The sequence below is a fragment of the Salvelinus namaycush genome, chromosome 2 (assembly GCF_016432855.1).
Source record: "Salvelinus namaycush isolate Seneca chromosome 2, SaNama_1.0, whole genome shotgun sequence".
NCBI lineage: Eukaryota > Metazoa > Chordata > Actinopteri > Salmoniformes > Salmonidae > Salvelinus > Salvelinus namaycush.
The window spans coordinates 16,512,062-16,529,095 of NC_052308.1; the positions used below are offsets into that span (position 1 = coordinate 16,512,062).

Sequence of the window (17,034 nt, forward strand, 5' to 3'; positions counted from 1 at the left end):
GCCATGGATCATCACTGGAGGCTTCGTGCCATGGATCATCACTGGAGGCTTCTTGCCATGGATCATCACTGGAGGCTTCGTGCCATGGATCATCACTGAAGGCTTCGTGCCATGGATCATCACTGGAGGCTTCTTGCCATGGATCATCACTGGAGTGAGGAGATGTATGGGCAGTCTGGTACGTGGAGATGCCACAGGGCTCACCAGGCTGGGGAGACATACAGGAGGCCTGGTTCTGGCAGCAGGCACAGGACTCACCAGGCTGGGGAGACATACTGGAGGCTTGGTTCTTGGCGCGTGCACCGGATACACTGGGCCGTAGAGACGCACTGGAGGTCTCGAGCGCAGAGCTGGCACTACCCGTTCTGGCTGGATGCCCACTTCCACCCGGCAAATGCGGGACGCTGGCACAGAGCACACCGGCCTGTGAATGCTCACTTGAGACACCGTGCGCATCACCCCATAACACGGTGCCTGACCAGTCACATGCTCCCCACGGTAAGCACGGGGAGTTTGCTCAGGTCTAAACTCCGACTCCGCCAATCTCCCCGTGTGCCTCCCCCCAAAAACATTTTTCTCGGGCTTCCGTGACCGGGTCTTGTCCCCTGCCATTCTCTCCTACCCCGTCCAGCACGTCCTCCAAGTTGGCTCACGCTGCTTGGTCCCTTGGTGGTGAGTAGTTCTGTCACGGCCGATGCTGGAAAAAGTGGACCAAGGTGCAGCGTGGTCAGCGTACATATTCCTTTTTATTTGAATGATGCCGACAAAAACAATAAACAATACAAAAACGACCGTGAAGCTTAAGGGCTATAGTGCCACAAACAAAGACAACTACCCACAACGAAAGGAGGGAAAAAGGGCTACCTAAGTATGGTTCCCAATCAGAGACAACGATAGACAGCTGTCCCTGATTGAGAACCATACCCGGCCAAAACATAGAAATACAAAATCATAGAAAACAAAACATAGAATGACCACCCCAAATCACACCCTGACCAAACCAAATAGAGACATAAAAAGGCTCTCTAAGGTCAGGGCGTGACAGGTGCGTTGATAAATACGTTGGTGAATTAGTTGTTTAACAATATATTATTTTTTGCATTTAATCGCTCAGTTCTACAAGTTCAAGAAAATTGTACATTGTCAGGAAATGTCTTAATTTGTTATTGACAGATTCCAGAGATAAAACCAACCATGTGATATTGTTGTGTTGGCATTAGAATGTGGTGTGGTAGGTTTTCATTGGATGGGTCTTTACATGGCACTGCCAGCACAACTATACGATAGTAGGGGCATAGTTGAGGGCATAACTATTACTAACTATTGTGGTAAGAGTTTGTAATCAGATGTTCACTTCCTAGTCCCTGTCAAACATCCTGAGCTTGTAAGTGTTACTTGGTATGGCCGACCTGAGAGGGAAAAGTGGCAGACATTTTGGAGCGTTGCTGTGCGCCCCTTCACGGTAGTCTTAGCTTTTAGAGATTCCACATTCATCTCTGTTGGCTGCACTAAAGGCAGCCCATGAGCATGTATCGAATGGATTTCTTCCCACTATGCCCATTTTTCTAAACTTGAATACAAATTAGGTGAGGGAAGCAAAAGGGGAGAAATGAGAAAGGGAAATTCAGCCTGGATTTGGGACCTTTCTTTTCTCCTCTGGAATGCATCAAGTTAGGCTACGAGTAGTGGCTGTGGGTCGGCAGATCTTTTAATTGCCTAAATGGAAAAGCCATGTACAAGATGTCTGGACTGTAACTGCCAAGCCGTGCTGGAGTGAGAGATTTGTAATGACTCCTCATGGGAGAACAACTCTGCGGCCTTTTATCTATCACATACATTCATGTTGTTCATGTGTAGCCTCTTACTGCAACTTGCAGCCTCACTTTGTCACTTATAGTGAGCTTCGCAGGCAATGTCAATGAGCAACCATTTGCATGTACTTATGAAGGATAATTACTGTTATTGCATTATTAATGTGCTGTATGGTACATTCTAACCATAAGAACATGATATAGGGGTTTTAAAGAGTTGTGTCTGCATGCCACAAATCCACACTTGTCCAAATATTGAATAACAAAGGGATACTAATGTGCTCTGTAATATTCTTGCATAACCATAAATCTGAAAATCTCTACATATTTTATTATACCATATTGTAGTCGATTTATGGCATTGTATAATACATATGATTTCTGTTTCTGTTTGAGAATTGAAATACCTTCACCCAAATGTTGATACCAAAAGTTTATGAGGTGCAGAAATGAAGGTAGCTTTCTACTGAGCCAAGGTACCTCCTAAATCAGATTAGGGCATAATGGAATGTAGGTGCAGAATATCTGCAGCCTCAAGTGTGTCAAAGTCAATATGTTTGTCAGATTGCCCCTGAACAGTAACCCGACTCCATAAATGATATCGTGTTCTATGTAATGAAGACTCTTAAACTTGGCACTTGCTGTGACTTTGCCCGAGAGCATATTCTCACTTGTTCTAACCTATTGTGACTGAATGACTGTTGAATAGAAAAAGGCTCACAACCTGATTTACAATTATAGCCAGGCTATTTCTGTTAGGACGTGAGAGGTTGTCTCTGTCCTGGCTTTCTGCTCTACTGATCTGAAGAGAAATACATGGAGTAATCCATTAAATGGTCCTGTTTTTCTTCTTTCTCCAAACAGAATATCATGAATTTGACAGACCCTGTTCAATGAAATCAAGGAGAGGTGAAGATTACCATTTATCATGTATTTAATGTTAACCTTTAAACCAGAGTAGCTAATATTATGCATTTGAAAGTTTTAGAGGACAAATCAAAAAGTCAATTTCATTTCCAGACTGCAATTCTCCTCATAGCTTAATGATTTATTGTCATCATCTTTTGACAGGTAATTACGTAGCAGATTTATATCCAGCTTGATTTCACAGACACTTGAGAATCATCCATACATTATTAATGGCATGACTTTAGTCCCACTGCCAAGTGACAGATGACACAATGTTAATGTATCAGCCAGGTATTGGTGTAATTTATTAAATAGACATAAATGGACATATGAAGAATCTTTATCCACACAGTTGTCCGCATGGGTGTTCACTGTGGTCCGTGAAATTAGGGATGTTTTTAGATTCAATTACCAGCAGTGTGAAGGGCACCTTTAGCCTTGTGTGACAATCTGTTAGTGTTGGGATGATCTGACCTAAGAGGCTGGACTGAATCTTCAGAGAATGAACCTGACTACATCAGTGACCAAACCTAATGGTAGTGGCTCATTATCTAAAGAAAGTAAAACCCAAATTACACGTCGTTCTCTGAAGCTCTCTTCTGATGACTCATGTCAACTCGAGAGGTATAATTTCCATGTTCCATTTGTAATGCATGAGAGGATGATAGTAATTATTCCTTTGATATATTTTCCCCCTTGAAAAGAACAAACAAAGTGGACTGCGTGAGAAAGTCAGGCCTGGCCTGTGTTGACCCTGTAGTGTGTAGAGGAGTAGCACCTAATGAGTGACAAATGACTACATTTAATCAAATCAAATCACATTTTATTGGTCACATACACATGGTTAGCAGATGTTATTGCGATTGTAGCGAAATGCTTATGCTTCTAGATCCGACAGTGCAGCAGTATCTAACAGGTAATATCTAACAATTCCACTACAAAACCTAATATCTAACACATTTAAAGGACACACAACCCCCCAACAACTCTACAGCCGCCAGGGTGCATCAGAGCAATCTGGTCATCCTAAGGGTATGTTGTATCAGAGATAGACCGGGGACTGTAGCCAGCCTTTAATCACAACCACTGACAGACAGGTTCATATGAAGGCATGTCAATGCAAATTCATGACCTTCTGATCAAACACAGTGTGTGCATTAGGCATACTCATTACAGTACATCATGTACTTTCTAGTCTCAACCTATTGTCACCAGGAAGTAAAGGTGGCCTTGAAGCCTCAATCTAATGTAATACTTTCTCTGTGAAGCTTAAGGTCATATGGTTTTCAATGTCCTTTTGTTTGGTTCTGTCCTCTCCTACTGCCGTAGGTTGTCTTCTATAGCAGCAAGGGGAGTAAGGTGGAAACATCCATTTGTCTGTCTGACAAACTTACATACTAAACTCCTATGTGATTAAAAAAAAACATATTTAGCACCAACTGAGGGTGGGGTGTGGATATAAAGTGGTAATCGCACAGAGAATGTGCTGGTGACCCCTGTTCCTGATATTACACTGATGTTTTATTATTCAAAGGATGTCAGTATTGCCTACAAGAACAGGACATGCTGTGGCTCATACAATAAGCACAGACTCATGTAATGAAGCTTTTGCTCCGTCTCAGAATACATCAAAGAGCCTTTATCATGTCTCGTACTTTACACACATATATGTACACACACACACACACACACACACACACACACACACACATACACAGGCACACACACAAATGCACAAATCACAGAGGAATGTACTTTAGTGAGAGATTCCTGTGATTTCATTCACAACACATTTTTACCTGCTCAACATCTCATTGCTTTTCGTCTCCATTGCTTTTTTACTATTATAGCATTGCCAATACTTCCATAGCCACTGGGTTTATCACAATAAAAGGCTCACTTGGGAGATTAAATTCTGAAGTAGTTGAGCAATGAAAGGCACCCTTGAAACAAAGTGTCTCATGTCCAGAGGCAAACGTTACAGATTCAATTTAGGATGTTTGGCAATCTGCTGAGAGTGAAACATCTCAAGTGGAAAATGGAAATGTTTTTGATTGAGAAGGGGTTGATGATGACAAAATCCCTTCATTTGTTTCCTTTCATTAATTCCCCTGTGTTGGCTTCTTCTGAAACATATCAGCAACAAAGCTACTCGGGAATAATTATTTGTTCTTTCCTTGTTTCCTGTTTTTCTAAGATGTCCAGAATTTCAGTTAGTAGGATTAAATGAACAGAGCCTCTCTCAGGCCCCAACACAATGTGCTTTTTGCAACAAACAAGCCCATCCCAATACCACTACAACATCCTTGTGAAATACTCTGGATACAGATGGAAAATATCCCCATGAAGATTTCATGAATGGATTTCCATGCTTATGAATTAATTCCCATGCACATGTTATATTGTAACCCCCATCCCTCCCTAGAATAGATGTAGGCAACATTGCCCCCTACTTAACACAGAAACATGCAGATCTAACCAGATATAGAGCTTCTCAGGGTGGAATAGGTATTTTTGGCAAAGCAAGAAATGTAGCCATTCAGGAATTGAGAAAGAGTAAAGCTGGACTCTTTTTTAAATTAATAACTACAATATAATTATGATTATTGTTATTATAATAATAATTTCCATTTCATATCCTGATTACAAAAAGAAGGTAGCTTCCAGGCTGAACAGTCAGTGGTGTTATGCAAGAGGGGGAGTGCTGGATCTAAAGTGAACGGTTGATTTGCAGACAGATAGGCACACTCTCTTCACATTGCTGTGGTTTATTTGACAGATCTTAATTTGATCACTATTTTCTTGCTGAGAATATTCCTGCAAAACAGGAAACGCAAACTTGTAGTTTATTTGAATTTTAAAAGGGCTTCTGAAGTTTGTAATTTCCAATTTGAAATTTCCGAAACGAAAAGTGCATCAACCCTTACAAAAATGTCCATTAATTATAATCCACATCATAATTCATAATTGCTGTTGTTGCAGGATTATGTTCTTGCTGTAGAAAACTGGATAAAATTAGGATCCTACATCTGTATCTTAGGCTACTAATGGATTTGATGTCTATTTTTGACTTCAGTATTATTCCATAATATAATCAATGAAAAAACATAGTGTAATTTTAAAAGAGAGATACTGTAAGAGGAAGCAGTTGCTAGAAGTTGAGTATACAGTAGGCTACTGTATGGAGGCCGTACAGTGTATAGGAAACATTTCTTTATTCAGGTCTCTCAACTCTCAGTGAAAGGACTAGGTTAAGTCAGAGGAAAAAACAAGCAAAGGCCTAGCTTAGAAGGTCTAACTATATTAGTGAATTCTGAAGTGTAAATATTTTATATGCCATTTATTTCACTGGTCTCTGAGGTTGTTTCACACAGCTCTTTGGTTATTGTGGGCAACCAGTGAGAGGTAGAATTGGCAGAGTTTCCAGTCAGTGTTGCCAACATCACCTACAGAGACTTCACCCCTTTATATGCCTTACACACACACATACATGCGCACGCACACCCACTCACACACATGCCCACAAACAAAAATGGGAAATCTTAAGCCACTTTTCCATTATCATTAAATGAATTATTGGCTTACAGAGGGGAACCAACGTTTGTGGTCCACAATACTGTTGTGGCAGTTACACAGACATCCACTCAAAAAGCTTTTTAATATTACCTTCTCCCTATTTCACTTACTAAACTACCAAAGATTTTCATACTATGTTTTTTTAAACAGGTTCTTGGGGTACAACATTCCTAGTTTTGAAAATAACTCTTCCCACTGAGAACAAACTGGTTGAATCAACGTTGTTTCAATGTAATTTGTCATCGTATTGTGACGTGGAATCTACGTGGAAAAGTCATGAACATAAACGTTTGTTTTGAGGGTGGAAGGTGTCGTAATTGTAACTAATATTCAACATAGACAAACCTTGTATAAAATATGTAGATTTTTTACCTTTGAAACAAAGTCAGATCTTTAACGTTATATCCGCTACCAGAAAAAAATAACTATAGGCTGGGCAGCACCTCCTACTGGAGAGTTGATCTAACTGCTGTTCATTTGGTCTCCCATCCAGGGTTTTAACCAAGCCCAGCATAGCTTTGATATTTGTCACTGACTACTACCAATGTGCTATCATTAGAATGACTATTGAGAGATCTCTTAATGACTAAACATAGTCACTGTTGCTAGTCACTGTCAAAGTCATTCCAAAGGGTCAGTTTAACAGAACAAATGAAATATAACCATAAGTCATATGTCATCAATGATACTATTTAGGCCTATATTTTTCATTATTATGATTTTTTTTTTTTTTTACCTTTATTTAACTAGGAAAGTCAGTTAAGAACAAATTCTTATTTACAATGACGGCCTACCAAAAGGCAAAAGGCTTCCTGCGAGGGCGGGGGCCTGGGTTTAAAAATGTAAAATAAATACAATATAAATATAGGACAAAGCACACATCACAACAAGAGAGACAACACAACACTACATAAAGAGAGACCTAAGACAACAACATAGCAAGGCAGCAACACTTAACAACACAACATAGCAACAACATGGTAGCAACACAACATGGTAGCAGCACAAAATATGGTACAAACATTATTAGGCACAGACAACATTACAAAGGGCAAGAAGGTAGAGACAATAATACATCACACAAAACAGCCACAACTGTCAGTAAGAGTGTCCATGATTGAGTCTTTGAATGAAGAGATTGAGATAAATATAGCATTTGCAAAGTCATCAAGAGCTATTGTTTCAATTCATTCCATGATTAAACTAAAAATGGACAGTACAAATAGGCCTAGGATTCCAAGCTTTGGTTTATTTCAAATGTATTCTTCAAGTCAATCATTATATGTTGGATCCACTTCTCCATCTCAACCATGAATCAAAGTTAAAGAATAGGACTAAATGAAATCAAACTTAATTTAAAGTGCATTTAATGTTTGGTTAGAATAGATTTAGTCCTATTCTTTAACTTTGATTATTGGTTGAGCTGGAGACGTGAATCCAACATATTTATTTTTACTTCATAGACGAACTGGAATTAAAGCCAGACTAAGTCAGTGGCACAAAATATACAATATTTCCTTCAAATGTTGATATTTGGTTGTGTTAACAACCAAGCACAATTCAATATTACTTTTGCAACACAGTAAATAGCCTATTAACTTGTCGACAAGTTAACATATGATATGTTGGATTCACGCATCCAACTAAACCAAAAATAATAGTTAAAGAATAGTATTAAGCCAGTGGCTCAGATGAAATGATCAAACCACTAGATATACTTTCAATGTTGGTATTTGGTTGCATTAATAACCAAACACAATTCAATATTACTTTTGTAATAAAGTAAATAGCCTAAAGTTAAGACTATTTTAGAAACTAATGTCACAGTATTTATTCAACCTTAACATGAGTAACACATCCATGGCCACAGGTTAGCCTACAGTGACTATACACGTATTCTAATGTCATCATAGAAAGTGTGCATGTTCAAGATAGCATGCAAATGTCACAGGTCAGTGGAGAGCTTCACAAAGATCTTCACAATTTCTTATAATAATCTGTGCAGAATCTCAAACAGCATTGATCACTTGCACTATGTACTTACACAATCATCTCAACTGCAATCCTGGTCATTTGGTTGTGCTATTAGATAAAGCTCAGTGATAACACATTAAGTTGTGGTATAAATACAACATATCTGACATTCTATTCCCATTTGAACTTTGTTGTGCTTTCAAATGGTTGAAAGCGCAGTAATAACACATTGGGAATTCAACAAACTTCTGGCTGACTTTTTGAATAGGTGAATAAAGGTTGAAATCTCATTGATCAACTTATTACCCAATTTCTATGTTGAAATGATGTGGTGTGCCAAATGGTTGGTTGCATGGTCATCCATCTGTCATTGTTATGAGTTCATGTCTGTTCCCCATCAAACCCCCAGGCGTTGTCAGTTTGAAATATGAATTCCTCGGCCTGTCTGTCCTCGAAGGCTGTGTATACTACTTGCCGACAGTTGGGGAGCTTGTGGCTGTCTAGCTGAGGGCATTTGATGTAGACTCTTTCAAAGACTTCTTTAGGGATTGCTCATATGGTCAGGGGCCAACGGTGGAGAATTAAATGATGGATACTCCACTGCCTCGTCTGAATCTCTTTGGCCTCGTATAACTTTATGGCCCCATTTTTCCCTGCTTGGTCGGTAAATTAGGTGTCATAAAGAAAGCATCTGAACCAGGCATTACAATCACACTGATCAACCAATTTGTCTGTGACACACCAGGCACCAGGGAGCCCTAAAGGAGCCGGCAGGCCTGGGCCCTGTAAATTACCCACAAGAGAAGGGGACTGGGCCAGAGGTAAATGGGGGCCAAGTCAAAGCAGATTGCATAGCTTCCTCCAACCCTCCCCACCCGAAAAGGAAAAGAGACTTTAGGGATGAGGGTGCCAGTCAAAGCCTTACTGACACTGTGCCGGTACTGGGTGCCCATCTGCCACTCTACGCTTTACACCAAAAAATCCTTCCCTTTTGTCCCTTCTGAACCCAGCCTTAGAGCCGTGCTAGAGAAATCCTCTCTTATGTCCCCCATGTCCTCATTATATGCACAGGGCTCTAAGTCCATGGCTGGTTTTTACCCTCGGAGAGCTGCAGGCACGGGAGAGTGGAGTGACAGTAAAGCTATACACAGCCATGACATATCTTATTGCCTATCGTATGGGACCAGAGGGAGAAAACAGAGCATCTCTCAATTGAGCTTAAATGCGCAAATCGCTCCCTAGTGAAAGAAAGCCTTCCTTTGTAAAAGTTTCTGCACATTTTTGGGGGGAAACTTTGGAAAGTTTTGCTCTGAAGGGCTAAGACTAATCAGTCCAAGGTGGCATATTTAAGAAACAACGGATAAAAAAATTATAATAAGTCTATAGAGCTTTCTTTCTCCGACAGAGACATCGCCACCACGATACGTCCAAACACTGCAGACAGCAGGTAGGACTGGGCTGACAGCAATGAATATCTATAAAACCATATGCACACATGCACTCACAAGCTACTATGTATGTGTGCATGCTGCATTTTCAGCAACGTTTGGTTTGATTAATGGACTTCCTAACTAAGGAACTTGTTCAAAGTGACACAAGCTTTTGTCTGTGTGTGTCATCCTCTTCCTCTTCCTGACAGTCACCAGAGTTGAAGGAGTCCCTCATCCCCTTCCTCCTGCTCCTTGTTCCTGTTTGGTTAGCGGTGGGACAACGCGATAAGAGCTGACAGCTCAGTAATGATGAATGAAAATGAAAGGGACGGGGGGTAAATGTAAATGCTGAAAGCACAATGGAAAAGTGATTAAAAAGCATTTCAGTGTCTTTTATCTCCTGGTACTGCTTTCAAAGGAGCAGTCTTAGGTCTTGGAGCCTCTCGCCAGCACTTATTTCAACGTGTCTCTTACCCCCTAGAGAGGACTTGGCTTTGATTGTTTTTTAGGCTGCCTTCCATCTCCTGCCTTCAATCGTATCCCTTCCAAGTGGGCGACTTCTCAAACTTCTGTAAGCAAGCAGTTTGGCAAAGTCGTCTCCTGTCATTGACTCACTTAGCCCCACTCTATCTAGGCTACATTGTGCTTTCGCATTGAGAGAGTGACTGTCGGTGTGGAGGCGGACTACAGTATATGAGTTTTCTTAGATCTTAAGGGAATAGCAGGTGCCATGTAAAGAACTAGTGTCAGTTATTAGAAAATAGCTTTTGCTGTTTGTTAATCGGTTACAATAGCCAATTACCTGTAACATGAACTCCTGTCTATGCTTCATTGTCTGCTATAGTGATGCTCTCACCATCTAAGCATCTCCCACACACACGGTGCTGTGAGAATAAATGTATTTCTATAGAGATACATTGGAATATGAATATGTATTTTTGCCTTCCCTTTGACTCAAAGTGTTAAGGATGTTATCTCTGAATCTGCGTGAAAGTATAGAGACATTTCTATTTTCTGTATGCCTTACCTCGTTATTGTGTTAGAGGAAGGTCTGACACCAAATGCAAGTATTACGTTGTGTCAGTTTGCTAAATTAATAATGGATACAGCCTTTCTTTTGGGGTCGAAAGTGTTTTCATTCCGGTGGGTTGTTCCCACTGAAAGTTCATCATCAAATTAACATTGTACATTGTCTTTGGATGTCTCACTCCTCCCTCTGTTCCTTTTCATGGCTTCATGGTGGAGTTATATTTAAACCTGCAAGCACAGCTCAATGTTCCTATTCCAGTCTGTTCTGTAGACCAGCAGTCGAGGCATGGTCTTGGGCACGGGGGAATGAAGCGCTTCCCCTCCATTTAGGGTTCACATAGATCTCTCAAATCACCTGCAAATCTCTCTGTGACATACATGCATGATTTATTAGCAGGTATGAGTAATGTGCATGTATCCATATTAAATATTCATAGGAATTAAAAGAACTCATGTTTCTAAGTCTGCAATAATAGCTTTACGCAAGGGTTGCATTTTAGCATCAATTGTTACTTAAATTAGATTATATGGAAACTTGGGACATGCTATGGAATGTGGAGACAAAATGAGGATCCACTCGAAATTCAGTGTCAATAATAGATCATGTTTAATCACATAATGATACAATATTCAGGCTGCTACTTGGAGTCAGAACGCCCTATACTCTGACAAGTAGATCATTACCATCAATGACAGAGAGCTGTTGAGGTTGATTTGTCAAGAAGGTAATCTGAATGTGATTTTGATCAAGCCACGTAGGACAACGCCTCCAACAATCTCTTGGCAGACCGAAACAAATGAAAGGTCATGCAGACATTTGGAGTGATTACTTTGGGACTCTTGAGCAAATGATTAAAAAGTACAATTCCATTAAATAGTTATTACAAAATTATTTTCAGTGAAAAGAAGCCAAGAATGACCTAGGGACCTTCTCCTTTTGTCCTTTCTCCCCAAAACCCTGGAGATGTGAACTTGAGACCTGTGCGCTGAGTAAAAGGAGATGTTGGGATGCTGCCTTGTTCGCACAACTGTCTCCAGAGCACTAATTCCCTTAATTATCAGGCCTGGGAGAGAAGTCCCCAGTGAGCTCTGTTAAATGTGGTTCTGCTCCACACACTCTCCAATCCAATTTGCTGTTATTTTTTTAAAGAGAGCAGGGTAATGGTGCTTGAGGGTGTAGAGCAAGAGGGAGGAGGGAGAGGGGTTCTTGGACTGTTAGTGGTATGAACTGTTCTGTAGTTGAGCTGACTGAGAAAGGAAAATAAATGGTTTCCACTTTAATTTTATATTTCTTTAGTGTATAGATGTAGGAGAAAGGGCTGCATCTTTGAAGGCTGGCCTTGGCGGAGCAAATGAATGCAGAGCAGAGTTTTACCATACAAACACTTTCAAATGTAGTGTTTGATAAGATGAATATCCTGGACTTGAGAGCCTCCGTCCTTTGATTCTCCTCCCAGGCCTCCTCTCAAACGTACTCTCAAATATGTCCTTCCCGGCTTTGCCTTTGTATGTAAAGCAGTGATAGAGATGGCTACGGAGGCTGTAGCAGTCAGGATGCACAGACACAAAGTAAAGCAGCTCGTGTCACCGCATAGCAATAGAATATGACGCTTTACAGAGAAGAAGCTGTCAAATACATTGACATCCTCTTCAAAGTGTAAAGGATTGTTCTACCCTGGATTTCTTACACAACACAGGGATGTAGTATATTTGTATGAAATCAGTTAATCACTGTTTACATGTGTCTATGAAACTTAGCTGCTATGGATTTTGCACATGCCACATCTTTTTACATTAAGTAAATATTCTACCATGCAGTAGAGAATCCCAGTTTCATTCTGAAAATGGAAGTTGTGCTGAGGAATTGTGAAATGCAGAAAGAGGTTAACAAATACGTTAGAGCTGATGAGATGGTGAAATGAAGAAAATTCATGATACAAAGTGTGAATCCATAATGTTCCACAAACGGTGCAAGAAACATTGGAATGCAATGAAATAGAGTATGTAAGGCCAATATCACATCTAACAACTATCTTAATCCTTGAAAGGATTAAACAAACTATTGTTGTGTTTTCAAATCGTGGTTTGTGCATGACAGGTCTTGCTTGTAATCATTTAAAATATTTAATCAAGGCTTACTTCAATATGTATGGCTCATCGTACATATCACAAGGTTTTAGGCATCAACCATGAGGTTAGAATAGAGTCATGATAAACTTCCTGCTCTCAATTAAAAAAGTTGTCAGAGGCAGAGACTTGCCAAGTAGACTTGTGGCTTTGCATCTCATTGAACAAAGCATGTTAATGACCAGTTTTTCTCAATATCCTTCTGTAATGCAATGCAGCCTTTTGCTTTGGTGAAGTCAATGGTGCTCTGGCAGTGGATAACAGCCTCGCTGCTGTACATTTAACGTAAGGCTCTGAGCTCTAGCCGTCTGGGCCTGTGATGCCTCAGAGCTAATCATACCCGTTTCAGACAGACCTCTGTTAGATAGCTAATGGAGTGTTCTAAGGTTAATTTACAGCCATACGTCCCCCATCAATAAGCAATTAAGAGGTGTGGAAACAAGAAGGCACTCAGGCCATCAGACATTTTCCCCCCTTTGTTTTAATCAATGAATCGCTTTGGCATGTCTGCTTGAAACCCCCCAAATAGATTTAGATATGAAAGTTACACATGAAACGTCTCTATTCCCAGGCCAGTATGGCTGATGTAGGATCTTTTTAAGCGTGTCTTATCAATTGAGAGATTCATGGTGGAAGTCCCACTGGGCTCTCTTTTAACCCCTCCCCTGTTTTCACACACTCTTTTCCTTTCCTATAAAGGCTCAGAGAAGCCAAACGGACCAGACGTATTCTGCTTCCTCTATGCCGGGTGTGAAGGCAAATTCACAGGAAATGTTTTATGTGATAATATAGCAGGCAGAATATCTAATGCCAGCCTTGAGGATGCAGCAACTGGGAAAGTCTGAAACATTCAGAGTAGCAAGGAAATTTAGATGTCTTACACTTTTTTCTATCTTTCATCCTCCTCAACTGATGTCGTCACTGTGACCGCCATCTGCATTTTCATATTGTTCATCCATTTATTCAACTCACCCTCTTTTCACACTCCTGGTCATCCACTCCTATATCTCCCTTGATTGGTTTATTATTGATCTACACATTCAGTGAGGGACCGCTATTTGAGGAATTGGCTTTCAAAAGACCAACACTAGTGTAGTGTAACATGGATTGCATGTTAAGCATCTGAATTTATGTGAAGGGGCTATATTTTCTGTTCACTCAGCTTAACTCCCATTGCTCTTCTCTGCTGTAAAGTGGTGCTCACATGTTTTCCTATTTCTGTGACATGCTTGTAGGTTTCCCTTGAGAGAGCCAGGCAATAGGTTGCTAATACTGTATGATATGCATGAGCTCTGCTCCATATCTTTAACCAGCCCCATTAGACTGGCATGAAACCCAGGGGATCCTGAACACAGCATAGGGCCCTGGCCAACAGCCCTGCTTTATGACACAAACAATCCTGAGCACACAGTGTCAAGGATAATGAGTTTAACGTGTATAATAGTTGTATAATTAGTCATTTTTAGTACACCTGCGTACTACCTGTCATGTGTTGTTGTCTAACCTGTCCCTTTCTCTTTCCAAAGCTCCTCCAAACAACATCTCAGTTTCGGCAGAGAACTGTCCAGCTCCATTCAGCCGGTACCAGGCCCAGAACTTCACTCTACTGTGCACTGCAAAGGGAGGCAAACCTGCCCCTTCGGTGAGTCACACATTTATGCACTTGAACATGCTGTTCAGTGCATATACAGTGCAGTATATAGGACAAAACACGCTGTTAACAATATTAATGTACACATGAAAGGTTCCAGTCATGTGTAGGCCACTGCATGTATAAATAATCTATTCAATCATCCCCTTCTACAACTAGCCCACTGCTGTATTTTGTGGATAAAGACTTGTACATAATTGTTCATTGTTTTCTGAAAGGTATTGTTGAAAAGATAGGAGGTGAAGTACACTCAACAAAAACGCAACATGCAACAATTTCAAAGATTTTACTGAGTTATAGTTCATATAAGGAAATCCGTTAGTTGAAATGAATTTATTAGGCCCTAATCTATGGATTTCACATGACTGGAAATACAGATATGCATCTGTTGGTCACAGATACCTTAAAAAAAAGGCAGGGGCGTGGATCAGAAAACCAGTCAGTATCTGGTATGACCACCATTTGCCTCATGCAGCGTGACACATCTCCTTCACATAGAGTTTATCAGGCTGTTGATTTTTGCCTGTGGAATGTTGTCCCACTCCTCTTCAATGGCTGTGCGAAGTTGCTGGATATTAGCGGGAAATGGAACACGCTGTCGTTCACGTCCATCCAGAGCATTCATTAACATGTCTGGTGAGTATGCAGGCCACTATCATGCGGAAACATGAGGTGATGAGTGGCATGACAATGGCCCTCCGTATCTCGTCACGTTATCTCTGTGCATATTGCCATCGATAAAATGCAATTGTGTTCGTTGTCCGTAGCTTATGCCTGCCCATACCATAACCCCACCGCCACCATAGGGCACTCGGTTCACAACATTGACATCAGCAAACCGCTCGCCCACACGATGCCATACACGCTGTCTGCCATTTGCCAGGTACAGTTGAAATGGGGATTCATCCATGAAGAGCACACTTCTCCAGTGTGCAAGTGGCCATCGAAGGTGAGTATTTGCCCACTGAAGTCAGTTACGATGCCAAACTGCAGTCAGGTCAAGACCCTGGTGAGGATGATGAGCACGCAGATGAGCTTCCCTGAGACAGTTTGTGCAGAAATTCTTGGGTTGTGCAAACCCACAGTTTCATCAGCTGTCCGTGTGGCTGGTCTCAGACGAAGAAGCCGGATGTGGAGGTCCTGGGCTGGCATGGTTACACGTGGTCTGCGTTTGTGAGGCCGGTTGGACGTACTGCCAAATACTCTAAAGCGAAGTTGGAGGTGGCTTATGGTAGAGAAATTAACATAAAAATCTCTGGCAACAGCTCTGGTGGACATTCCTGCAGTCAGCATGCCAATTGCACGCTTCTTCAAAACTTGAGCCATCTGTGGCATTGTGTTGTGTGACATAACTGCACATTTTAGTGTCCTTTTATTATCCCCAGCACAAGGTGCACCTGTGTAATGATCATGCTGTTTAATCAGCTTCTTGATAAGTCACACCTGTCAGGTGGATGGATTATCTTGACGAAGGAGAAATGCTCACTTACAGGGATTTAAACACATTTTGTCACGTTCTGACCCTAGTTATTGTGTTAATCCTTTGTTTTGTTGGTCAGGACGTGAGCTGGGTGGGCATTTCTATGTGTTGTGTTTCTATGTTGGGTTTAATGTGCCTGATATGGTTCTCAATTAGAGGCAGGTGTTTGACGTTCCTCTGATTGAGAACCATATTTAAGGTAGGCTGTTCTCACTGTTTGTTTGTGGGTGATTGTCGCTGTGTCTGTGTTTATTGCACCACACGGTACTGTCTCGTCTCGTTCGTTCGTTCTTTCCTGTTCATGCGTGCTTCGTTATATGTAGTTTGCATGTTCAGGTCAGTCTACGTTGTTTGTTTGTTATTTTGTAAATATTCAAGTATAGTTCGTGTCAGTGTTCGTCGTGTCTAATAAATTCATTATGTCTACATACCTCGCTGCACATTGGTCATCTGATCCCTCTCTCCTCTCCTCGTCTGAGGAGGAGGACGACGTAGAATGCTGTTACAGAATCACCCACCTCCAAAGGATCAAGCAGCGGGGAGAAGGGCAGCGACAGCAGCAGCAGAAATCCCAGGACTCCTGGACATGGGAGGAGATTTTGAACGGAGAAGGACCCTGGGCACAGGCTGGGGAGTATCGCCGCCCCAAAGCTGAGCTGGAGGAAGCGAAAGCTGAGCGGCGGCGATATGAGGAGGCAGCACGGCAGCGCGACAGGTACGAGAGGCAACCCCAGAATTTTTTTTTGGGGGGGGGCTAGAGAGGTGTGTGGCTAAGCCAGGTAGCAGACCTGAGCGCACTCCTCGTGCTTATTATAAGCAACGCGTCACTGGTCAGGCACCGTGTTATGCGGTTAAGCGCACGGTGTCGCCAGTGCGTGCCCATAGCCCGGTGCGCTATAGGGCAGCCCCCCGAAAGTGTCATGTGAGTGTGGGCATCCAGCCGGGGCGTATTGTGCCTGCTCAGCGCGTCTGGTCTCCGGTACGCAGTTTCGGTCCAGGGTATCTGGGAGGGTGCAGTGCGTCCTATGCCTACGCTCCGCTCGTACC

The 17,034-nt window shown here is 41.6% G+C and overlaps 1 protein-coding gene across 1 annotated transcript in view; it reads left to right on the plus strand.

Annotated features, from left to right (window-relative positions):
• Positions 1–17,034, plus strand: part of LOC120024657 (immunoglobulin superfamily member 21-like) — a 159,980-nt gene that overhangs the window by 114,348 nt on the left and 28,598 nt on the right. Inside the window, exon 4 of the mRNA XM_038968924.1 lies at positions 14,383–14,498. Within this exon, the coding sequence (XP_038824852.1) occupies positions 14,383–14,498 (116 nt within the window). The remainder of the gene's footprint in view (positions 1–14,382; positions 14,499–17,034) is intronic.